This window comes from Ammospiza nelsoni, unplaced genomic scaffold, assembly GCF_027579445.1.
Source record: "Ammospiza nelsoni isolate bAmmNel1 unplaced genomic scaffold, bAmmNel1.pri scaffold_55, whole genome shotgun sequence".
Classification (NCBI taxonomy): domain Eukaryota; kingdom Metazoa; phylum Chordata; class Aves; order Passeriformes; family Passerellidae; genus Ammospiza; species Ammospiza nelsoni.
The window spans coordinates 153,495-179,902 of record NW_026683193.1 but is presented as its reverse complement, the minus strand read 5'-3'; the positions used below and the strand labels follow the sequence as shown (position 1 = coordinate 179,902).

At 45.2% G+C, this 26,408-nt stretch overlaps 1 protein-coding gene across 1 annotated transcript in view; it reads left to right on the top strand.

The window, feature by feature from the left end:
- Positions 1-22,705: 22,705 nt before the first annotated feature.
- The window catches only part of LOC132087211 (protein arginine N-methyltransferase 5-like), a 37,370-nt gene continuing 33,667 nt past the window's right edge, over positions 22,706-26,408 (top strand). Inside the window, exon 1 of the mRNA XM_059493225.1 lies at positions 22,706-22,778. Coding sequence (XP_059349208.1) covers positions 22,706-22,778 — 73 coding nt within the window. The remainder of the gene's footprint in view (positions 22,779-26,408) is intronic.

Genomic DNA, 26,408 nt, shown 5'->3' with positions numbered 1-26,408 from the left:
TGGGAGGGGGAGGGGCCTGAAACCAGTATGGACCAGTATGGACCAGTATGGACCAGTATGGACCAGTACGGACCCATTTAATACCCTCCCAGTAGAAACCAGTAACCCGAAACCCCTCCCAGTACAAACCAGTAACCCCAGAGCCCCTCCCAGTCCAAACCAGTCCAAACCAGTACAAACCAGTTTGGGCGTCCCTCCCGCAGCAGCAGAGGCTCCCCAGGGCCTCGTAGGCGGCGCCTCGGACCTGGGACTGGGGAAACTGGGAGGAAACTGGGAGTTACTGGTTTGTACTGGTTTGGGGTCTGGGGTTACTGGTTTCTACTCGGAGGGGTTTTTGGGGGGTTACTGGTTTCTACTGGGAGGGGTTTTAGGGGGGTTACTGGTTTGTACTGGGAGGGGTTTTTGGGGGTTACTGGTTTGTACTGGTTTGTACTGGTTCGGGCTCACCTGGGTCAGGTCCAAGATGGCGTTCAGCGAGGGCTCCAGGTAGGGCAGGAAAGCGGAGCTGGAAACCAGTACGGACCAGTACGGACCAGTATGGACCAGTACGGACCAGTATGGACCAGTATGGACCAGTATAAACGAGTATAACCCAGTATATCCCAGTATAAACCAGTATATCCCAGTATAAACCAGTATAAACCAGTATGGACCAGTATAACCCAGTATAACCCAGTATATCCCAGTATAACCCAGTACATCCCAGAATATCCCAGTATAAACCAGTACATCCCAGTATATCCCCGTATAAACCAGTATATCCCAGTATAAACCAGTACATCCCAGTCCATCCCAGTCCATCCCAGTATATCCCAGTATAAACCAGTACATCCCAGTCCATCCCAGTATAAACCAGTATATCCCAGTATAAACCAGTCCATCCCAGTATAAACCAGTACATCCCAGTTACCCGCAGTTCTCCCCCAGATCCCCCAGCGCCCCCAGCACCGCCTCGGCCAATCCAGCGAAAGCTCCACCCACTTCCGCCCTGTGAGGGGAAAGGGGGCGTGGCATGACCATAAATGGGCATAGTCTGATTCCCCCCCAAGCCATGCCCACCCCGCCCGGGCCACGCCCGCTCACTCCTCAGGCTCCGCCCACTCTGTGGTTGCGTCATCCTCCATAGGCTCCGCCCCCTCCAGGTCGTCATGGAGACCGAGCAGCCAATCAGGAGCGTCCGAGGGCGGCTGGGGGGAAACAGAGACCAGAGTAAACCAATATAAACCAGTATGGACCAGTATAAACCAGTATGAACCAGTATAAAACAGTCTGGAGCACCCCCAGCCCCCTCCCAGTACAAACCAGTAACCCCAGACCCAAAACCAGTACAAACCAGTAAAAACCAGTATAGAAAAATCCCCATTTTCCCCCCATTTTCCCCCATTTTTAACCCTTTAATCCCCTCCCAGTTCATCCCAGTTCATTCCCAGTACAAACCAGTAACCCCAGACCCTGTCCCAGTACAAACCAGTAAAAACCAGTACAAACCAGTACAAGCCAGTATAAAAAATCCCCATTTCCCCCCCTTTTTCCCCATTTTTAACCCTTTAACTCCTTCCCAGTACCCCCAAACCCCCTCCCAGTTCATTCCCAGTCCAAACCAGTAACCCCAAACCCCATCCCAGGACAAACCAGTACAAACCAGTACAAACCAGTATAGAAAAATCCCCAATTTCCCCTGTTTTTCCCCCATTTTTTCCCCTTTTTTCCCCGTTCTTAACCCTTTAATCCCCTCCCAGTTCATTCCCAGTCCATCCCACTGTATTCCCAGTACAAACCAGCAACCCCAAACCCCATCCCAGTCCAAACCAGTACAAACCAGTACAAACCAGTATAGAAAAATCCCCATTTTTCCTGTTTTTTCCCATTTTTAACCCTTTACTCCCCTCCCAGCACCCCCAAACCCCCTCCCAGTTCATTCCCAGTCCAAACCAGTAACCCCAAACCCAAAACCAGTATAAACCAGTACAAACCAGTATAAAAAATCCCCATTTTCCCCCATTTTCCCCCATTTTTCCCCATTTTTAACCCTTTAACTCCTTCCCAGTACCCCCAAACCCCAAACCAGTCCATTCCCAGTACAAACCAGCAACCCCAAACCCCATCCCAGTACAAACCAGTATAAACCAGTATAAACCAGTACAAACCAGTATAGAAAAATCCCCATTTTCTCCCCCATTTTCTCCCCCTTTTTCCCCCATTTTAACCCTTTAAGCCCCTCCCAGTCCATTCCCAGTCCAAACCAGTAACCCCCGACCCCAAACCAGTATAAACCAGTATAAACCAGTCCAAACCAGTCCAGGCAGTGCGCACTCACCGTGGGCGGGCGCAGCGCCCCCTGCAGCACCGGGAGCAGCCGCGGCAGCAGCGGCGCCGTCCCCGCCCCCAACAGCTCCGAGACGGCCGCGAGCAGCGCCAGACTGGGACGGACTGGGTTATACTGGGAGGGACTGGGAATGGGGCTGGGGGGCACTGGGAGGGACTGGGTTATACTGGGAGGGACTGGGAGCAAACTGGGATAAACTGGGATGGACTGGGAATGGGGCTGGCAGGGACTGGGTTATACTGGGATATACTGGGATATACTGGGAGTGGGGCTGGGGGGCACTGGGAGGGACTGGGAATGGGGCTGGGTTATACTGGGAGGGACTGGGAGCAAACTGGGATGAACTAGGAGGGGGTTTTGGGTTACTGGTTTATACTGGGAATGGACTGGGAGGGGGTTTTGGGTTGCTGGTTTGTACTGGGAATGGACTGGGAGGGACTGGGAGGGACTGGGAACAAACTGGGAGGGACTGGGAGCAAACTGGGAATGGGACTGGGACAAACTGGGTTATACTGGGATGGACTGGGAGCAAACTGGGAATGGGGCTGGGAGGGACTGGGAGGGACTGGGTTATACTGGGAGGGACTGGGATCAAACTGGGATGAACTGGGAATGGGACTGGGTTATACTGGGACGGACAGGGAGCAAACTGTGAATGGGGCTGGGATGGACTGGGACAAACTGGGTTGTACTGGGATGTACTGGGATGGACTGCAATGGACTGGGAGCAAACTGGGATCAAACTGGGAGGGACTGGGTTATACTGGGAGGGACTGGGAGCAAACTGGGTGGGACTGGGATGGGCTGGGAGGAACTGGGAACGAACTGGGTTATACTGGGATGAAACTGGGAGGGACTGGGTTATACTGGGAGGGACTGGGTTATACTGGGATGAACTGGGAGGGGGTTTTGGGTTACTGGTTTATACTGGGAGGGACTGGGTTGTACTGGGAGGAGGATCTGGGGTTACTGGGATGAACTGGGATGGACTGGGATGGACTGGGATGGACTGGGAGTGACCAAAAGGCACAAAAAAGGGCGTGGCCAAATGTGTGGGGGCGTGGCTTGCATGGAGTGGGCGTGGCTTGCATGGAGTGGGTGGGGCTTGGATGAGCTGGGCATGTTGTAAGAGGAGTGGGCGGGGCTTGCATAAGGTCCGGGTGGCTTTGGTTAAAAGGGCTTTAATGAGATGGGTGGGGCAAAGTGTGTGTGGGCGTGGCTTGGGTGGTGTGGGCGTGGCTTGTGCGGAGTGGGCGGGGCCAATCGGGAGAATTTCACTTTTCCCTCTATTTTGCCCAATTTTTGGGGATTTTTTTCTCCCAATTTTTTGGTAAAATTTTGGGAATTTTCCAACATTTTAAAAATTTTGTGAATTCCACCAATTCCCCTTTAATTTTCCATGGAATTTTGGGGGTTTTTCCCCCCATTTTTTGCTCATTTCCCCCTTTCCCCCCCCTATTTTTCATAACTTTTTAACCCCTTTTTCCCAGAAAAAAAGATTCGACGAATTTTTTTTTTTTTTTTTGAGGGGGGGGAATTTCAGGAAACTTGGGAATTTTTACAAAAAAAATTTTTCAGGGAATTTTAGTATTTTATTTCCTGCCGCTTTTAACCATTTTTTTCTCCTATTTTCCCCCCATTTTTTCCCTTTTTTTTTTGGCCGTTTTTGGGGCGATTTTTTGGTGGAAATTTCCGGAATTTTGGGGAATTTTGGGGAATTTTTTGGGAATTTTGGGGAATTTTTGGGAATTTTGACTCACATGACCCTGGTGGCCTCGGGGTCGCCGCCGTCGGCCAATGGCAGCGCGAGCTCCAGCGCCTCCAGCAGCCCCTCCCCCACATGGGCGGGGCCAAGGGCAGCCAGAACCTCTGGAAACCAGTACAGACCAGTACAAACCAGTACAGACCAGTACAGACCAGTACAGACCAGTACAAACCAGTACAAACCAGTACAGATCAGTACAGACCAGTACAAACCAGTACAGACCAGTACAGACCAGTACAGACCAGTACAGACCAGTACAGACCAGTACAGACCAGTACAGACCTGTACAAACCAGTACAGACCAGTACAGACCAGTACAGACCAGTACAGACCAGTACAGACCAGTACAAACCAGTACGGACCAATACGTCCCCATTTTTTCCCCATTTTCCCCCTCCCAGTACAAACCAGTAACCCCCAGTTCCCTCCCAGTATAACCCAGTCCAAACCAGTCACCCCAAATCCCCATTTCCCCCATTCCCCCCATTTTTAACCCTTTCCTCCCCGTTTCCAACCGCATTTCCCCCATTTTTAACCCTTTTTTTGCCGTTTTTTTCACCAATTTTCACCATTTTTTCACCATTTTTCGCCGTTTTTCGCCCATTTTTTGCCCTCCCAGTCCAAACCAGTTCAAACCAGTACAAACCAGTCACCCCCAATCCCTATTTCCCCCATTCCTCCCATTTTAACCCTTTCTTCCCCATTTTTAACCCTTTTTTTGCCATTTTTCACCATTTTTCCCGTTTTTCGCCCGTTTTTTGCCCTCCCGGCGCGCACCCGGCGCCCGCAGCCGCTGCTCCCCCGGGCCGGGGCAGCGATGGGGGGGGAGGGGAGGGGGAGGGGAAAAATCCAAATTTTGGGTTAAAAGTTGGGGATTTTGGGAAAATCGGGGGTCTGAAGGGAAAACTTGGGGATTTGGGGGAGAAAATTGGGGATTTTGGGGGGAAAATTGGGGATTTTGGGGGAAAATGGGGAATTTTGGGGTTAAAAATTGGGGATTTTGTGGGGAAATTCAGGATTTTGGGGGTTAAAAATTGGGGATTTTGGGAGGAAATTGGGAATTTTGGGGGAAAATTGGGGATTTGGGGGTTAAAAATTGGGGATTTTGGGAGATAAATTCAGAATTTGGGGAGAAAATTGGAGATTTTGGGGGAAAATTTGGGGATTTTGGGGGGTTAAAAATTGGGGATTTGGGGAAAAATCGGGGATCTGAAGGGAAAATTTGAGGATTTTGGGGTTAAATTTGGAGATTTGGGGGCGAAAATTGGGGATTTTGGGGGAAAATTGGGGACTTGGGGAAAAATTGGAATTTTGGGGGTTAAAAATTGGAGATTAGGAGGGAAAATTGGGGGTTTTGGGGGGAAATTGGGAATTTTGGGGGTAAAAATCAGGAATTTTGAGGAAAATTCAGAATTTTGGGGGAAATTGCAGATTTTGGGGGAAAATTTGGGGCTTTTGGGGTTAAAAATTTGAGATTTTTGGTGAAAATTGGGATTTTTTGGGGGGAAATTGGGAATTTTGGGAAAATTGGGGATTTTTGGGGGTAAAATTCAGAATTTTGGAGGAAAATTGCAGATTTGGGGGGTTAAAAATTGGGGATTTTTGGGGAAAATTGGGAATTTTGGGGTTAAAAATTGGGAAGTTTGGGGGGAAATTGGGGATTTTGGGGAAAAATGGGAATTTTGGTGGAAAATTGGGATTTTTTGGGGAAAATTCAGAATTTTGAGGGTTAAAAGTTGGGGATTTTGGGGGGAAATTTGGGGATTTTTAGGTAAATTGGGAGTTTGGGGAAAAAATGGGGATTTGGGGGGAAAATTGGGGATTATGGGGGAAAATTGCAGATTTGGGGGAAAATTTGGGGATTTTGGGGTGAAAAATTGGAGATTTTTGGAGAAAATTGGGAATTTGGGGGGGAAATTGGGGATTTTGGGGTTAAAAATTGGGATTTTGGGGCTAAAAATTTAGGGATTTTTGGAGGGAAAATTCAGAAATTTGGGGAAAAATTGGGGATTTTGGGGGAAATTTGGGGATTTTTGGGTTAAAAATTGGGGATTTTGGGGCATTTTAGGAGGGGAGAAATGTGGGGATTTTGGTGGGAAAAATGGGGAATTTTGGGGGATTTTTTTGGGGGGATTTTTTGGGATTTTTTTGGTGAAATTTTTAGGGGGTTTTTAGGATTTTTTTGTGAAGTTTTTGGCAATTTTTTGGGATTTTGGGGCATTTTTTGTTTTGTTTTTTTTTTTTTCAGAATTTTTGAGTGATTTTTTGGGGAATTTGGGGGGATTTTTTGGGAATTTTTGGGGGAATTTTTTTGAATTTTTTGGATTTTTGGGGGGGGGGGAAATATTGGAAATTTTTGAGGAAAAATAGGGAATTTTCCAGCAAATTTTTGAGGATTTTTTGTGAATTTTTTAGGATTTTTTTGGGGGGGGGGGGGTTGGGATTATTTGGGGGATTTTTTGTGGATTTTTTGGTGAACTTTTTGTGAATTTTTTGGGATTTTTTTTATTTTAGGGGATTTTTTTGTGGATTTTTTGGGGAAATTTTTGGGATTTTTTTGTAAATTTTCAGGGATTTTTTGGTGAATTTTTAAGGAATGTTTTAGGATTTTTGGGGAAATTTTTGGGAATTTTTGGGGAATTTTTGGGGGAATTTTTTGTGGATTTTGGGGATTTTTTTAGTGATTTTTGGGATTTTTTGGGGCATTTTTTGGCTGAATTTTGGGGACATTTTCAGGATAATTTTTGGGCATTTTCAGAGCAGTTTTGGGATATTTTTGGGGCATTTTTCGGGTATTTTTGGGATTTTTTCAGAATGCTTTGGGGATATTTTTTGGGTATTTTTGACACATTTTGGAGACTTTTTTTTGGCATTTTTGGGTTATTTTGGAGGTTGTTTCAGGTAATTTTCGGGACGTTTTTGGGACAATTTTCAGAGCATTTTGGGGATATATTTAGGAAATTTTCAGGGCATTTTTGGGATCCTTTTGGGAATTTTTGGGGTATTTTGGGGCTCATTTTTGAGGCATCTTGCAGCTGATTTTGGGGTTTTTTGGGGTATTTTTCAGGACATTTTTTGCTGATTTTTGGACATTTTTGGGACAATTTTCAGAGCATTTTTGGGATATTTTTGGGGCATTTTTGGGATATTTTTAGAGCATTTTCGGGATATTTTTCGGGCATTTTTGGGACAATTTTCAGGACATTTTCAGAGCAGTTTTGGGATATTTTTGGGGCATTTTTCGGGTATTTTTGGGATTTTTTCAGAACATTTTGGGGATATTTTTGGGGTATTATTGGCACATTTTGGAGACTTTTTTGGGGCATTTTTGGGTTATTTTGGAGGTTGTTTCAGGTAATTTTCGGGACGTTTTTGGGACAATTTTCAGAGCATTTTGGGGATATTTTCAGGAAATTTTCAGGGCATTTTTGGGATTTTTTTGGGGAATTTTTGGGGTATTTTGGGGCTCATTTTTGAGGCAATTTTTGGGATATTCTTGGGGCATTTTCAGGCTGATTTTTGGGGTTTTTTGGGGTATTTTCCGGGACGTTTTTCGCCGATTTTTGGACATTTTTGGGACAAATATCAGGGCATTTTTGGGATATTTTGGGGATGCTTGCAGGAGAATTTTTAGGATATTTTTAGGAGAATTTTCAGGATATTTTTAGGACACTTTCAGGGTATTTTTGGGACGCTTTGTGCTGATTTTTGGACATTTTTGGGGAAATTTTTGGGCTCTTTTTGGGACATTTTTGGGACAATTTTCAGGACGTTTTAAGGACATTTTCAGGACATTTTTGGGACAATTTTCAGGAAATTTTTGGGGCGTTTTTTGGAATATTTTGGGACAATTCTCAGGATATTTTTGGGGATATTTTTGGGGCCATTTCAGGGGTGTTTCTGTGATTTTTTAGGGCATTTTTGGGGTATTTTTTGAGATGTTTTCAGGTCATTTTTGGGACATTTTTTGCTGATTTTTGGGCCAATCTTTGGGCTCTTTTTGGGACAATTTTCAGGGCATTTTTGGGATGTTTTTAGGAAACCTTTGGGGTATTTTGGGGCTCATTTTTGGGTTATTTTTAGGACATTTTCAGAGCCTTTTTGCAGACATTTTGGGGATATATTTGGGACATTTCTGGGACATTTTTGAGACATTTTTGGGACATTTTCAGGATATTTTTGGGACATTTTTGGGGAAATTTTTGGGATATTTTTAGGACATTTCCAGGGCGTTTTTGGAGTATTTTTTTTAATATTTTCAGGATATTTTCGAGACACATTTGGGGCAATTTCTGGGAAAATCTTCAGGATATTTTTAGGACATTTTCAGAGCATTTTTATGACAATTTTCGTGGATTTTTGGGCCAATTTTTGGGATATTTTTATGACAATTTTCAGGGCATTTTTAGGACATTTTCAGAGCATTCTTGGGGCAATTTTTGGGGTATTTTTAGGATATTTTTGGGGACATTTTCAAAGCAGTTTTAGGATATTTTTGGGGCCCTTTGGGGACATTTTGGGGTATTTTTGGGGCAGTTTTGGGGGTATTTTTGGGGATTTTTTGGGATATTTTTGGTGAAATTTTCAGGATATTTTGGGGACATTTTTAGGACAATTTTTGGGCTATTTCTGGGATAATTTTATGAGGTTTTCAGGATATTTTTGGGGTATTTTTGGAACATTTTTGGGGCATTTTTGGGACAATTTTTAGGGCATTTTCAGAGCATTTCTGGGATTTTTTTTAGGAAATTTTTGGGGCAACTTTTGGGGATATTTTTGGGGCATTTTTGGGGCATTTTTTGGGTATTTTTGGGGCATTCTTGGGGGCATTTTCAGGACATTTTCAGGACATTTTTGGGGCATTTTTGGGGCCATTTTTGGGCCATTTTTGGGGCAATTTTTGGGACAATTTCAGGGATTTTTGGGGCACTTCGGGGTCACTTTGCTCACCCAGGACGTGCAGGGCGCTCAGCGCCAGCTCCCGACCCCGCGGCTCCTCCGGGGCCTCCAGAGCCGCCAAAATCCTGGGGAGCACCTGGGGCAGCCACGGCTGCACCCCCTCACCTGGCAATTAACATTCATTAGCATTAATTAATCGTAAATCATGAAAATTTGGCAAAAATTGGGCAAAAATTGGGCAAAAAATTGGGAAAAAATTGACAAAAATGAACAGAAATTCACCAAAATGAAACCCTGCAGCCAGGGCTGCACCCCCTCACCCGCTTAATTAAAATAATTAGCGTTAATTAATAATAACCCACGAAAATTGGGCAAAAATTGGCAAAAAAATTGGAAAAAAATTGGCAAAAATGAACAGAAATTAACCCAAAGGGAAATCTGGATAGCCAAGGCTGCACCCCCTCACCAGGTTAATTACCATTAATTACCATTAATTAATAATTAGTCATGAAAATTACCAACAAATTGGGGAAAAAATGGCAAAAAATTGGGGGAAATCAGCATAAAATTAGCATAAATTAACCCAAAACGAAACCCTGGGGCAGCCAGGGCTGCACCTCCTCCCCTGATTAATTAAAGTAATTAGCGCTAATTAATAATAATTCACAAAAATTCGGAAAAGTCGGGGAAAAATTGGGAGGAAATTGGGCAAAAATTGGAAACAAATTCACAGAAATCAACTCAAAATTCACAGAAATGAACCCAAAATGGAACCCTTGGTGGGTAATTAGTACCAATTAACACTAATTAATATTAATGAAGACTAAATTCATTAAAATTAGCAAGGAAACAGCAAAAAATTGGCAAAAAAAAGGACAAAAATGAGCAGAAATTAACAGAAATTAACCCAAAATGAAGCCCCTGGCAGCACCTGAGGGGTAATTAACACAAATTAACACTAATTAATAACGATCCATATGAAGTTATTCAAATTAGGAAAATTTTCCCCAATTTTCTCAATTTTTCTCCAAATTTGCTTCAATTTCCCGATTTTTATCCCAATTTTCACCCAAATTTTCCCAATTTTCCACATTGGGCCCCAATTTTCTTCAAATATTTCCCAAATTCCCGAATTTTTCCCATTTTCCCCCATTTTTCCCTCAAAATTTTCCCATTTTTATCCCAATTTTCCCCAAATTTCCCCCAAATTTTTTCCAATTTCCACCCAAATTTCCCCATTTTCACCCGACTTTTCCTGATTTTCACCCAAATTTCCCCCTTTTTATACCAATTTTTCCCAAATTTCGCCCAAATTTCCCCCTTTTTATCCCAACTTTCTCCAAATTTTCCCCAAACATTTCAAGTTTTTCTCCCTAATTTTCCCTATTTTGCCCAAGTTCACCCCAATTTTCCCAACTTTTGCCCAAATTTCCCCATTTTTATCCCAATTTTCCCGATTTTCCCCAATTTCCCCATTTTTATCCCAATTTTTCCCAATTCTCACCCAAATTTCCCCATTTTTTATCCCAATTTTTCCCAATTCTCACCCAAATTTCCCCATTTTTATCCCAATTTTCCCAATTTTCACTCAACTTTCCCGATCTGTATCCCAACTTTTCCTGATTTTCATCCAATTTTCCCATTTTTATCCCGAATTTTCCCAATTTTCACCCAAATTTCCCCAATTTTCACCCAATTTTTCCAATTTTTATCTTGAATTTTCCCCAAATTTTCCCCAATTTCCCCATTTTTATCCCAACTTTTCCTGATTTTCACCCAAATTTTCCCATTTTTTATCTTGAATTTTGCCAATTTTCACTCAACTTTCCCGATCTGTATCCCAACTTTTCCTGACTTTCATCCAAATTTCCCCATTTTTATCCCGAATTTTCCCGATTTTTATCCCAATTTTTTCCAATTTTCGCCTAAATTTCCCCATTTTTATCCCATTTTTATCCCAATTTTTCCTGATTTTCACCCAATTTTTCCCATTTTCCCACGGATTTCCCCGATCTCCCCCGGAATTTCCGCGTTTTCCCCGCGCTTTCCTCACCGAGCGCCTCCAGCAGCGCCTCCAGCACGAACCAGGATTGGGGTCGGAGTTTGGGGAATCGGGGGAGCCCCAAAATGGCCCCAGAACCGCGGGCAGGGCCCGGGCGGCCACCTGGGACAGCTCGGGCTGGGAACCCGAGCAGAAACAGCACGGACCAGCACGGACCAGTACGGACCAGCACGGACCAGTACAGACCAGTACAGACCAGCACGGACCAGTACAGACCAGTACGGACCAGCACGGACCAGTACAGACCAGTACGGACCAGTACGGACCAGCACGGACCAGTACAAAACAGTTAGCTGGAAATTCACCACAAAATTCACCCCAAAAATCCCCCCAAATTCACCCCAAAAATCCCAAAAATTCATCCAAAAAACCCCCAAAATTTGCACTGAAAATCTCCCAAAAATCCCCCAATTTCGCCCAAAATTCCCCCTGGAAATCCCCCCCAGGTTCACCCCAAAAATCCCCCAAATTCACCCCAAAATAACCCAAATTTCAGCCCAAGAAATTCCAAACGTTAGAGCCCAAAACCTCCCAAAAATCCTCCAAAATTTACCCAAAAATGCACCCAAAAATCACCTCAAAAACCCCAAAATGTCACCCCCAAAACTCCAAAATGCCCCAAATTCCTCCCAAAAATCCCCCAAAATTCACCCCAAAAATTCCCCAAAATATCCAAAAAATTGCCCAAAATTCCCCCCAAAATTCCCCAATATATCCCAGAAACCTGAGCCCAAATTCCCCCTAAAATTCCCCAAAAATTGGCCCAAAATTCCCCCCAAAATCCTGAAAATTCACCCAAAAACCCCTCAAAAACTGGAGTCAAAAATCCCTCAAAATTCACCCAAAACCCCCAAAATTCAACCAAGAAAAATCTCTAAAATGTCCCCCCCAAACCTCCCCAAATTCACTCCAAATTCGCCCAAAAAATCCCCCGAGAAATCCCAGAAAATTCACCCCAAAAGCGCCAAAATTCACCAAAAAATCTCCAGAATTGGAATAAAAAATCTCTCAAGAAACACCGAAAAATCCCCCAAAAACTCAGCTAAAAATCCCAGAAAAATTGACCCCAAAAATCCCCAAAATTCACCCTAAAATTTCATCCCAAACTTCCCAATAGTTGCGCCCAAAAATTCCAAAATTCACCCCAAAATCCCCCAAATTCAGCCCAAAAATTCCCCCCAAAAATCCCAGTAAATTCAGCCGAAAAAATCCCCAAAAATTGCCCAAAAATTCACCAAGAAATGCCCAAAAATTCGCCCCAAAATATCCCAGAAATGCCCCAAAAATTCACCCAAAATCCCCCAAAATTCACCCCAAATTCACTCCCCAAATCCCCCCAAATTCACCCAAAAATCCCCAAATTTCGCCCAAAATTCCCCCTGAAAATCCCCCAAATTCACCCCAAAATAACCCAAATTTCAGCCCAAGAAATTCCAAACGTTACAGCCCAAAACCTCCCAGAAATCCTCCAAAATTTACCCCAAAAATTCCCCAAAACATCCCAAAAATTGCCCAAAATTCTGCAACATATCCCAGAAACCTGAGCCCAAATTCCCCCAAAAATTGCCAAAAAATTCCCAAATTTTGCCCAAAATTCGCCCCAAAATATCCCAGAAACGCCCCAAAAATTCACCCAAAAATCCCCCAAATTCACTCCCAAAATCCCCCAAATTCACCCGATATTAAAAAAACATTTCCACAAAATTCACCCTAAAAATCCCCAAACTTGCCCCAAATTAAAAAAAAAAAAAAAAAAAAAATTCCACAAAATTCAGCCCAAAAATCCCCAAAATTCACCCCAAAATCTCCCAAATTCACCCCAAAAATTCCCTCAAAAAATCTCCAAAATATCCCAGAAATCTGAGCCCAAAATTCATCCCAGAAATCCCCAAAATCCCCAAAATTTGCCCAAAATTCAGCCCAAAAATTCACCCAAAAATTCAACAAAAATTCCACAGAATTCATCCTAAAATCCCCCAAAATTCACCCAAACTTCATCCCCAAAATCCCCAAATTTGCCCCAAAATTTACCCCAAAGTATCCCTGAAATTCACCCCAAAATTAAAGAAAAATTCCACAAAATTCACCCTAAAATTTGACCAAAATTCATAAAAAAAAAAAAATCCCCAAAATTCACCCCAAAAATTACTCCCAAAATTTGCCCAAAAATTTGCCCCAAAATTCGCCCAAAAACATTTTGAAAAATTCCACAAAATTCACCCTAAAAAATCACCCCAAAATTCACCCCAAAAATTCCCCAAAATACCCCAGAAATCTGAGCCCAAAATCGCCCCCAAAATCTCCCCAAAATTGCCCAAAAACTCACTCCAAAAATCCCCAACATTTGCTGGAAATTCAGCTGAAAATTCAGCCCAAAAAGCCCCAAAATTCATCCCAAAAACGGCCCCAAATTCAGCCAAAATTTCCCCAAAAAAGCACCAAAAATTCACCAAAAAACACCCAAAAATTCACCCCAAAATGCCCAAAATTCCCCCAAAAATCCCAAAATCCTCAAACCCCAAACCAGTACAAACCAGTACAAACCAGTAACCCCAAACCCCAAACCAGTACAAACCAGTTTGATCCCAGTTCATCCCAGTTCCCTCCCAGTCCAAACCAGTGTCCCCGAATCCCCTCCCAGTCCCTCCCAGTTTGATCCCAGTCTCTCCCAGTCCATCCCAGTATAAACCAGTATGGCCCAGTCTCCTCCCAGTAACCCCAAACCCCCTCCCAGTCCGTCCCAGTTTGATTCCAGTTCGCCCCAGTACAAACCAGTACAAAGCAGTGACCCCAAAGCCACTCCCAGCCCCTCCCAGCCCCTCCCAGTACGAACCAGTACAAACCAGTACAAACCAGCGACCCCCAATCCCCCTCCAGTGACCCCCCAGTCCCTCCCAGTATGGCCCAATCCCCTCCCAGTACAAACCAGTATAAACCAGTAACAGATTAACCCATTCCCGTTCGACCCCAGTCCCTCCCAGTCCAAACCAGTAACCCCTGAACTCCCTCCCAGTACAAACCAGTCCATCCCAGTAATCCCGGATCGCCTCCCAGTTTGATCCCAGTACAAACCAGTATAAACCAGTAACCACCAAACCTCTCCCAATCCCCTCCCAGTTTGATCCCAGTCCCTCCCAGTACAAACTAGTAACCCCAAACCCCAAACCAGTACAAACCAGTAACCCCAGACCAGTACAAACCAGTTTGATCCCAGTTCATCCCAGTTCCCTCCCAGTACAAACCAGTGACCCCAAACCAGTCCAAACCAGTCCATCCCAGTACCTGCAGCTCCTCCCGGAGCTCCCAAACGGCCGCGGCTGCCGCTCCCCTCACGGCGCCCTCGGGGTCTCCCAGCCCGGCCTGCAGGGCCCCCAGGACCACACCCAGGTACCTGCGGGCCACGCCCACAGACGCTCAGACCACGCCCACCAAATTAAGCCACGCCCACCCCACCTAAAATGGCACCCGAAGTAGTTTAGGCCACACCCGCTTTTTCTTTAGACCACGCCCACCTCACTTCACCCTTTAAGCCTCATTAAAAGGTTTAAGCCCCGCCCACAAGCCAATTAAAGGGTCTAAGCCCTGCCCACATCATTAATTCACACCCACAAGCCCATAAAAGGCCTGACGCTCCACCCACCAGCCTAAACCACACCCACAGCTCCTTTTAAAGTCACAATTCCCACCCACAATTCTATAAATGTCTTTAAGCCCCGGCCTCAAGCTCTTAAGCCCGGCCCACATACCCATAAAAGGCTTCAAACCCCTCCCATTTCCTTTAAACCCTGCCCACAACCTTTAAAGCCCACCCACATTCCCATATAAGGCTTCAAACCCCGCCCATTTCCTTTAAACCCCACTCACAACCTTTAAACTCCACCCACAGCCTTTAAACTCCACCCACATTCCCATAAAAGGCTTTAAACCCCGCCCACAACTGCATAAAAGGCTTTTAACCCCACCCCCAGCCTTTAAACCCCACCCACATTTTCATAAATGCCTTTAAACCCCACCCACAACCTTCAAACCCCACCCACAAGCCCATAAAAGGCTTCAAACCCCACCCACAACCTTCAAACCCCGCCCATTTTCCCACAAAAGGATTTTAACTCCACCCACACCCCCATAATAGGCTTTGAACCCCGCCCACATTCCCACAAACAGCTTTAAACCCCGCCCCCTTTACCATAAATAGGCTTTAAACCCCGCCCATTTAACCTTATATGGTCTAACCCCCGCCTCTTTCCTGTGAAGCCACGCCTATTTTTGCCCATATAAGGCGTAAGCCCCGCCCCTTCCCGCGAAGCCACGCCCCTTTTTGCCCATATAAGGCGCTCACCGCTGGCGCAGGGCGGAGCCACAGCCCCGCGCAAGAGCAGCCAGAGCCAGCAGCACCCCCTTGCGGCTGCCGGCGCAGCCGCCTCGGCCCGGCCCCTCCAGCAGCGGCAAATTCCGGGTTCGGCCCGACCCCAAAAACGGCGAAATTTCACCCAAAAAACGAGAGGGGTGAGGGGGAAAAGGGTGGGGGAGAGGGCGGGAAGGAGAAAAACGGGGAAAAATTGGGGAAAGATGGCGAAAATCAGCAGAAAATCGGCACGAAAACGACACAAACGTACAAAAAAAAGGGCCAAAAATGACCCAAAATTGGCAAAAAATGACCCAAAATCAGCACTGGGAGAGGCAGAAACTGGTAAATGTTTGGGTTTAACCAAAGAAAAGCCCAAAATTTGAAGATTTTCCCTCAGAAAAGGCCAAAATTCCGATTTTTTCCCCTCAGAATGTTCCCGGGTTTCCTGAGGGGAAGGTCCTGGAAGGGCGCTAAAAAAGCGCGAGAAAATGAAATAAAATTTAAAGAAAATGGAATTAAAATCTATAATTTCGTTCAGTTAGGAAATCCTCCAGGATTTCAGCCAAAATTTCTGATTTTTATTCACCAGGAAGGCAAAATTCTGACATTTTACCCCAAAATTTGATCCAGCAGCCATAAAATGCTTCAAAGGTCCTGAAAGGGCCGGGAAAAAACCCCAAAATTCCTCAAAAAAAAATCTTTAAAAATTTAATAAAAAATCCTCAAAGTTTAAAACTTCTTTAATATATTTGACATTTAATTGAAAATTCCCAAATTTTACCAAAATTGTTCAAATTTACTTTCAATTTTCCCTCAGGATCTCCCAAATTTCAGCTTAGAAAGGTCTTGAAGGATCAGAAAAAAAATCCCAAAAATCTTTAAAAAAACCTCAAAAAATTCCCAGAAAAATTCTAAAAATTCACTAAAAATTCCCCAAAACTTCCATAAAATCATAAATTTACCAAAATTCCCAAATTTTAACCAAAATTCTCAAAATTTCCCCTCAGGATCTTTGAAAATAATCCAAAAAATGGTCCTGAAAGGTCAGAAAAAAACCCCAAAATTCCTCAAAAAAATTCCAAAAATTTAATAAAAAATCCCCAAAATTTAAAATTTCTTTAACATTTCTAACATTTTGCTGAAAATTCCCAAATTTTACCAAAATATCCCAAATTTATCACAAAATTTCCCTCAGGATTTCTCAAAATTCTTCCTAAAATGGTCCTGAAAAATCAGAAAAAAAACCCCAAAAATCTTAAAAAAAACTCAAAAAAATCCCAGAAAAATTCTAAAAATTCACTAAAGATTCCCCAAAACTTCCCTAAAATCCCAAATTTACCCAAATTCCCAAATTTTCCCCAAAATTTTACAAACACACCTGCAAGGACACAAAGCAGAAAAGCGTGCTGAGATACTGTGAAAACACAGCCTCCCTACTGTGACAAGTGTGCCACACCGATACCTTGAGCTTGCACCCACCTGGCATGGGCATGCTCGGCCAGGATAGATCGCAAGTGGAGCACCTAAAATTAAAAAAAAAAACAAGAGGAGATGCTTAGAGCTGAACCAGAAACTGAGACCTCAACAATAAAACTGCTCCTGTGCACTACTCAATGCTCACCTTGCCCGCTGGCCTTGGCTGCTGCTCTCTGCCTGGACTTCCTAAAAAGAGTGCCAAAGAACACTGCTGTAACAGCCATCATTTCTGCTTCCTCTACCAAGGAAAACGGTGACTGACCTGCTTGGGGCAATCCCGTCACCCGGGATGAGGGCTCTGCCCAGTTTTTATCCTTCTGCATCTGAAAGAAAGTTAGGACAGAAGTCAAAGGGCTGCAGAATAGCTTGACAGCTCCACAAATCTTGTGTCCATCAACAAATCCCATCGAGAGTCTAAATACAGCCCACATTACAAATTCCAAGTCCCCAGGACTGCTCCTATTGCACCAGGTTGTGCGGCAGGGCAGAGCAGCTCCGGCACAAATGTGTGCTGACACCCGTGACACAGGACAGAAAGGACAGACAACGGGGACACAACAGGAACAGAAACCTCTAGGCAAGGAAAATGGCTGCAAGGACTGAGAGAATGCAAAAGAAGGTGACCGAGCTGAGACCGATGGTGAGCCAATGAGGCTCAGAGAACCCTGGAGAAAGAAGATGCTAACTGAATGATTTTGTCCAAGGACTGCAAAGATGGATGCCCAGGAATCCTACGGTCAGAATCGTCTACCTGCCCTCACATTCTTTCAAGTCCTAATCTGCCATAGTGGATCAGGTGGGGCATAGCTGCCCATACAGCTCAGAACAAGACCTGACAAGACACCTGACTGGATGCTTCCAAAGAGAGAGCTTTTGACTGGGGAGCTCAGACAGGTATCAGAATGATAACTATGGCCTGGGTGTCAGGCCAGGGAAGGCAGAGATCAAAGATGCTAAGAATGATGCCAGGGTTTCTGACAGGCCCCTCAAGGGGCTAAGGTAAAAGACATGAGACACACAAGCAACACATAATGCAAAATAGACAAGTGACACGAGACACACCAGGACTGCTCTGCCCTGCACACCTCAGCACTGGGATCAAAAGTGAGACTTTGCTTTTATGGGGCCTAAGGGGCCACTTCATGAGCACCCCCCACCTCCAAAGCGGACTCAAAAACCCCTCCCAGTAATTCCCAAACCAGCACCCTGCTTTCATCCCCTCTGTGGGTTGTAACCCTCTACTTATCTCTCAAACATCTGGGGATGCTGGTCCATGTCAGGTGCAAAGAAAGGCCAACTCATCAGCTGGGAAGGTCCTGCTGGCACCGGGCTGGTGTCTCTCAAACAGCTAGAGTAAAGAAAACCAAACATCAGTGCCTGATCCTGGCACCACATCAGCCAAAACCCCACCAGTCTGCTACTCACCGTGCTAGTAAGCAGACCTGGCACCTCCTAACCCTAACCCTCTGCCATGGATCTGCACCTGAAAGAAAGCTAGAACGTATGTCAAACACCACCAGGATAACTCACAAGCTGCAAACACCTTATGTCAATCTAGGAACAGCATCTAGAGGCAAAGTAAACCCCACATTACAAATTCCAACTCCCCAGGGCTTGTCCTATTGCAGCAGGCCATGTGGCAGGGCAGAACAGCTCTGGCACCAATGTGTGCAGACACCCATGACACAGAACGTGACAAACAGGGGGACATTAAACACGACACATTATGCTTGTGGTGAGGGCCTCGAGGGGAGAAGGCAAAAGGGACCCCAAAGACACACCAGGTAACACAGCACACCAGACAACACGACACAGGCCAGAGCTGTTCTGCACTGCCCGCCTGAAAGCTGCCATCAAAAGTAGAGCCTCTCCCTTTAGCTGTCCTAAGACCCCCTTGTGGAGAAAATTGCTTTTCCCTCTGCTAACTTTTAAATCTGTCCCAATAACTTCCAACCCACTACCCTCCCATCTCCAGGCTGTGGCCCCCAATTTATCTTTTGAATTATCGGTGATGGGAATCCACTTTGCACCTGATATGAGTCTGCCTCGAAGGGCCCTGTGATGGCCGGATAGCCTCTCAGTCAGCTACAATAAAGAAAACCAAAACCAAAGCATGAGTTCAGAGTTATGTGGGCCAAATCCCAGCAAGGGAACTACTTGCCCTCTCCTGATTATGCCTGGCTCTTTCAGGCTCCAGCTTCATCCTGATTCCAAGGCTGTGGCCTTTATTAGGAGTGGCACCTGGATTTGAAAAAACCAAAGTTAAATGGCATTCCCGTGAGTGCAGTGGATGACCTTGTGTGAGGAAGACATGAGAATGCCTCTGCTATGCTTCTGAAAAACCTGGTGTGAGGGAGCCCTCAAATAAACACCCTTTCTCACCCTGCGGCGTTCAAGCCCCCCCCCAAGAACTCTCAACTGGATTCCTGCTCACCCTCCCTTCTCCTACTCACAATCCTCAAGTCACCCGAAGCCTCAATCTCAAACATCTTCTTGGACACTGGGAAGATCGCTCTTGTGACAGAAGCAATCGGCTGAAAGAAGTAATGTAATTGACACCACCTGGAATCTCTGGAAGCTGCACTCCTCCTAAAAACAATAAAAAAACATAACAAAACCAGAAATTACAAATATGCTTTATCACCCCTACACACAAAACCCAAAATCACAAACTTAAATACTCCCTGTATTCCATGGTGTTTTCTTCACAGTATTTTCCAAGCCTCAGTTGCTTTAGATGCCCAGAAACACCTGCTGAAAACAAGCTGAGATGAGCTGAAAGAGCTTCTTCACTGAAATGAGAGGAGAGCTCTTACCCCAGCACATCCCACAGAGGGAATGAAGCCCCTTAGCCAAGGCTGGGGTTAATATATCCCTGATTGTGCCCGCCTCTCATTCCCATGATGCCCAGGAAAAGGGAGGGGGCTAATCCCACTGGGTATAAAAGCCCTTAGAAGAGCTGCAGCAGTTTTGCTCCTCTGACTCAGATTCAAGGGGAGTAAAGGGCTTGTTTTAGAAGAAAACTCTTCAGAAAAACAACAGCGCTTTCTTTTTTCACAATGACTACTTGCAGCAGAAGAACAAAAAACTGGTAAGACATAAAACTTTGTATTAAGGTTACATAGCTGGATAGATTGGGTCATTTGCTGCTACCTTACATAATTATTCTTTGGTGATTGCTAAGTAGAACATCAAGTATGACTAAGTAGAGTGGAGAAGAATGGTAATGACATAAATAGCCTAAGTCTCATTGGGAGTCCTAATTAGGCCTATCTACATTAGAAAGAAAAATGAGAAGAAAAACCTCCTGGGCGGCTTATGTGTTAAGTACACTCCAGGCTCGCTCTTGTCTAAGATAGCTGGTCCAAAGGCACAGAAAAAAGTGGCCAGAAATTAATATTTAAATCCTAAAAATGCTGAAAAAGACAGAGCTTCCTTCCAGTGAACCTGTAAAAATTAGAAAGCGGGGCAGTTAGCTCTGCTGAAACTGATAAAATGGCAAATAAACCGATTCTACCCTATAATTTATTTTCCAAAAATATTGTGAAAAGAAGGGTTCTCCTCAATTTAAATCCCTCCAGCAATAAAAAAACAGAATTTTTTTTTGTCAATCAAAACCCTTAACGATGAGGGACAGCTGGGGAAGGTTTTCAGGAGGCACTTAAGACTCACAAAGCAACCTGACTTTGCGGTGGTGGCAGCTTGTGTCTGGGAGACATCTGGCTCGATGCACAATTTTCAGCAAGCCGGCCACTCTGGGCCATAGACCTCTGAACACCAGTGTGTTCAGAAGGGCCTATAGGCCCTTTTCCCTATCAAAGAAAACTAACTATTCCAGGTTCAAGATGGCAGTTTGCAAGAGGCACTTAGCACTACCAAAGTACCTTGAGTTGTCACTGGTGCCAGCTTGGATCTGGGAGGCATATTTCACAAAATAGAATTTCAGCGGGCAGCACACCACTCCGGGCTACAGGCCCGTGAACACAAACACTGTCCCTTTTCCCTGCCGAACAAAACTCACCAGGCCAGGTTCGCAGGAAGCAGTTGGCACTGACTATGCAGCCTGATTTTGCAGTGGTGGCGGTGTGGGCTGGAGAGGCATCCTGTGCAATGCAAAATATCAGGAGCCAGACAGGCACTCATAGCACCTGAGCCCTTGACAAAAATGCCAGCCCTTTTCCTAAGTAAACAAAACTAACCATTCCAGGTTCCTGGCGTCCCTTTGCAGGAGGCACTTGGTACTGTTAATGCGGCCTGAGTGTTCACTGGTGCCAGCTTGGGTCTGCAAGGCATCTGGTGCAATGCAGAATTTAAGGAGCCAGACAGCCACTACAGGCCACAGGCCCCCAAACACCAAAGCCAGCTCTTTTCCCTGGAAAGAAAACGCAACAGACCAGGTTCCTGATGGAAGATTGCGGGAGTGCCTTAAGACGCTCAAACCAGCCTGACCTGCGAGTTGTGCCAGCTTAGGACTTGGAGGCATCCTGTGCAATAGGGAAATTCAAAAGGCAGCGGGACACTCCGGGCCTGAGGCACCTGAAAAAAAATGCTGACCCGTTGCCCTGGGAAAAAACACTGAACAGTCCAGGGTCCTGATGGCAGATTCCAGAAGACACTGGGCACTGTCAAATCAGCCTGACGTTGCGGTGGTGGCAGCTTGGGTCTGGGAGGCATCCTGTGCAGTGCGGAATTTCAGCAGACAGCGGGACACTAAGTGCCCCTGGGCCTTGGACACCAATGCCGCCCTTTACACAGGGAAGTGTAACTCAGCCGCCCAGGTTCCTGATGGCAGATGGCAGGAGACACGTGCCGAGGCCAAAGCAGCAGGAGTTGGAACTGGTGCAGGCTTGGGTCTGGTAGGCATATTTGGAAATGCAGCATTTCAGCAGACAGCCAGCCGCTAAGAGCCCCTAGGCCTCCTGAACACCAATGCCGCCCTTTACACAGGTAAGTGTAACTCACCAGCTCAGGTTCCTGATGGCAGACTGCTGGAACCACTTGGGACCCTCAAACCTGCCTGACTTTGAGGTGATGGCAGCTTGGGTCCGGGAGGCATCCTGCGCAATGCGGAATTTCATCACACAGCTGGCCACGCCGGGCAACAGGCTCCTGAACACTAGTGCTGACCCTTTTCCCAGGTAAGCAAAACTCTGCACCCCAGGTTCGTGTGGCAGATTGCTGGAGGCACTTGGGACTCTCAAACCAGCCTGACTTTGTGGTGGTGGCAGCTTTGGTCCAGAAGGCATCCTGCACAACGCAGAACTTCAGCTGGCAGACAGCCGGCCACTCTGGGCCACAGGCCCCTGAACATGAGGGCTGACCCTTTTCTCAGGGGAGCAAAACTCAGCATCCCAGGTTCCTGCTTTCAGATTGCTGGAGGCGCTTGGGATTCTCAAACGAGCTCGACACAGCACAGGCAGCAGATTGGATCCAGGAGGCATCCTGCGCAATGCAGAATTTCAGCAGGCAGCCGGCCACTAAGGGCCCCTGGGCACAGGATACCAATGCCGCCCTTTACACAAGGAAGTGTAACTCACCAGCTCAGGTTTCTGATGGCAGGTTGCTGCAGCCATTTGTGACTCTCAAACCAGCCTGACTTTGCGGTGGTGGCAGCTTGGATCCGGGAGGCATCCTGCGCAATGTGGAATTTCAGCAGACACCCGGCCATGCCAGGCAACAGGCTCCTGAACACAGGTGCTGACCCTTTTCCCAGGTAAGCAAAACTCTGCAGCCCAGGTTCGTGTGGAATATTGCTGGAGGCGCTTGGGACACTCAAACGAGCTCGACACAGCACAGGTGGCAGCTTGGGTCCAGGAGGCATCCTGCGCAATGCAGAATTTCAACAGGCAGCTGGCCACTAAGGGCCCCTGGGCACAGGATAAAAATGCCACCCTTTACACAGGTAAGTGCAACTCACCAGCTCAGGTTCCTGATGGCAGACTGCTGGGACCACTTGGGACCCTCAAACCTGCCTCACTTAAAGGTGGTGGCAGTGTAGGCGCGGGAGGCATCCTGTACAATGCAGAACTTCAGCAGGCAGACAGCCGGCCATGCCTGGCAACAGGCTCCTGAACACTAGTGCTGACCCTTTTCCCAGGTAAGCAAAACTCTGCACCCCAGGTTCGTGTGGCAGATTGCTGGAGGCGCTTGGGACCCTCAAACCTGCCTGACTTAAAGGTGGTGGCAGCTTGGGTCCGGGAGGCATCCTGCGCAAGGCAGAATTTCAACAGGCCACCAGCCACTAAGGGCCCCGGGGCACAGGATACCAATGCCACCCTTTACACCAGGAAGTGTAACTCACCAGCTCAGATTTCTGATGGCGGGTTGCTGTAGCCATTTGTTGTCGACGGAAGGGAACCAGGACATCAATTTGATCATCACAGTCTCAATTTTTTTGATCAGTACGGCAGGTTAAATACAGTTAATAATGAACTTCATACATATTGCAAAAGTTGAGCTCAGGATTGGTCAGTTGCATATCAGCACCTACGCCTACTTCTGCATTCCTATGGTTCTACTTTTGATACTTTTCACATATTCTCAGGATATATTCAGGACTAATCTCTACTGCCTTTCCTCATGTTGCAGCAAGGTCACTGCTGACCTTTCCTTTTAGCTTGCTGACTGCTGGCTTTTCTCCTTCAGCTTAACCAGCGGCATTATTTCAGTATGGCCTTTCTCAGCTAACCAATTATTAATAATACTCTCCACATTTCCCCCGTTTTCTTCTTGCGCAAGGAGATTAGTTTGCCATATTTTTGCTATTGTACGGCTGACCATGTTTTGAATACAGTTAAAGATACAAGGCAAAATAAGCAAAAACAGTAAGATTACACCCAGCAGGCCTATAGCATAGATCACAAGGTTCCTCAGCCACGGTCCAAGTCCTAAGCCTTTAAGCCATTCGTCAATTCCTAAACCGTCTTCTTCCTTAAGTTTGTGAAGTCCCTGTTGCAATTCTTTTATCTTAGTGTGAATGGACACCGAATGATCAGACAGATTCATGCAACACATTCCCTCAAATTCTTCACATCCATGCCCTTGTGCTAAGAGCAAAAAATCTACAGCAGCTCTATTCTGCAAAACAGCATGGTTAACACTTTGCACATCTGCAGTTAACATGTCTAGAATTTGTGATGTCTTGTTCAGCTCATCCCTTGCCCAGCATCCTAATTGTTTTGCTAAATTCATAGCTTTATTGGCAGATCCTCCTGGCATGATAGTTGAAACCACCACCTGTTTGAATGTGCCCCAAAACCGTGGATCTCCTATCTTGCTGCAGTCTAAGTCATGTATGCTACGTTTTTTCCTGTTTGAATTTTGACTCAACTGCATTAGCAAGGACACATTAGGGTGAAACAGTGACAATTTTCCCAAAAAACAGGGTCCACCCTGTGGTTTAGCTGGTATACCATTCCACGCCCTGTCTCCACAAATCAAAAATATTCCTGTGGGTAATTTCATTGGTGCTGTAATATTTGTGCTGTTACATTGACTGTAATGCTGTGGAGAGAATTCACTCACATTCAGGGATGAATCTAGGGTGGCCCATGTTTCTTTAGGTTGGTTTAAATTCTGAGCACCCAAAAGTCTGAAGCTAAACCATCCACCAGCTGTAGTGTTAGATATGCTGGCATTCGTACTTCCAAAAAGATCCAATTCCTCAGGAGGAGAATGCAAAGAGGTGTTAAGTGATTGGATTAGTAAGCATTGACGATAACCATCACTCTGACTTGCAGTATACCCTTGTTGCACCGGCAATGTGATGTTTGACATGTTAGACATACATAAGGTTTGATTGTTTATCAAACTGCAAAATTCTCCAGGAGACCACACAGGAAGTCCTACCAGGCATGTTCGAAATGGGTTAGTGACTCCTCCAAGACTAAGACAAAGTGATGATTGGTTAGTTTGATTAGCAAGTGTCACCCATAAATTTTCCCTTGTTTGACTAAAGTGTGTTATTCCTACTGCTTCACTTGCTACAGCATTGAGCAGTATAACAAGAACAAACCTCATTTTTCTTTTTGCTTGCTTTGCTTCTCCCTTTCTTCCTTCTGCTTGTTTTGTTTTTCCTTTCTTCGCTGTCTTTTCCCTGGTTTGTTAGATTGTCTATTGTAAGGCTGAGTCAATTTTTGAATATACTGATCTAATTCTAAATCAGCATCCTTGCTCACAAGTATAGCATGAGATAAGTTTGAAGGCAAATCAGCTTTACAGCGAGCTGCTATGATGCGTGAGGCTTTATTAATTTCAAATATTCTAAGGTTTTCCTGCAACTTCCACCTAAGATATGCTATAATCACTTGTTCTGCACTCTCAAAGAGCTGTAATCCTGTCCGTCCTGGCAGGCCAGTACTTTGTTCAAGAGCTCTAACCCAGAAATAATTTCAAATCCACCTTCCAGAACAAGGGTTACACCATAAATAATCTACTGACCTCTGTGAATACCAATAAACCTGATTACAATCTGCACAATGCAAAGCTACCCATGCATAGCATTTATCATTATCCCTTTTGCAAACATAACAAGGAAGTGAATATAAGTAAGGACCAGTATAAAAGTCTGGTTCTTCAACCCAAAGCAACCAATTCAATGGTGGTGATCGCAAAGCCTCTTCAGCTTTTTTACTATATGAGGCTAACAGCTCAAGGTCTCTCTTTAACACAAGACGTATCTTATTTCGTAATCGTAGTTCTTGTTCGTTATCCTCCTCAACAACTATATCTTCCTGAGGGTCCCACAACTGTAAAAGTGTTCTAATCATAGAAAATTAATTAGCAATCACTGATACCCTTATTCAAATGAGACCCTTCCCCTTTTGCCTTCTTTTTCTTATCTGTCTTTAATCTTGCTGCTCCTGATTTCACTGGTCCTGCCACTTGCAAACTCAATTTTTGCAGCTTGTCAATGCAGCAATCTAATGCTCTATCAGGATCCCCTTTGAAGGGTCCTACAATTGAATGCTGTGTTAAAGGCACTAATTTCCTACACCTTATAGAAACTATACGTGATTTACTTTGAACCTTAATTCTATTCACAATACATTGTACCTCCCATCGATAATAAGCAAGAATTTTCTGTTCAGGAGACTCATAAAGATTTAAAGCTATATATGCGTTTTGCCCTGTTTGTCTCCTTAATTCATCTTGCCAGCTTTTACCCCACGTGTGCTCGTGTTCACAAGTATGACACCACAAATCCCACAATAGTGATTGTTCTATCCAAAAAGTTCTTTCACAACCCCCACAACGTAGAGCTATCCAGGCAGCACAATGTGGATTGTGACAGTCAAGGCAATGTAGTTTCGCTGGATTCGTTAAGTGAAAAGTTGATAATGAGTCAATAAAACCAATCAGCTCCTGGGCCGTCCGATAGTGACGTGTCAGTGCTCTGTCCACCGCTTCCGAGTACCCCTTCAATTGTAACAGCAGTGGTTGTAGGACTAGAAGCAGTTTCTTCCCCTGTCGCTTCTTGTCCTCCTCTGTGAGGTGATCCACCAGAGGCTGCATCAAAAACAGGTTTAGTCCA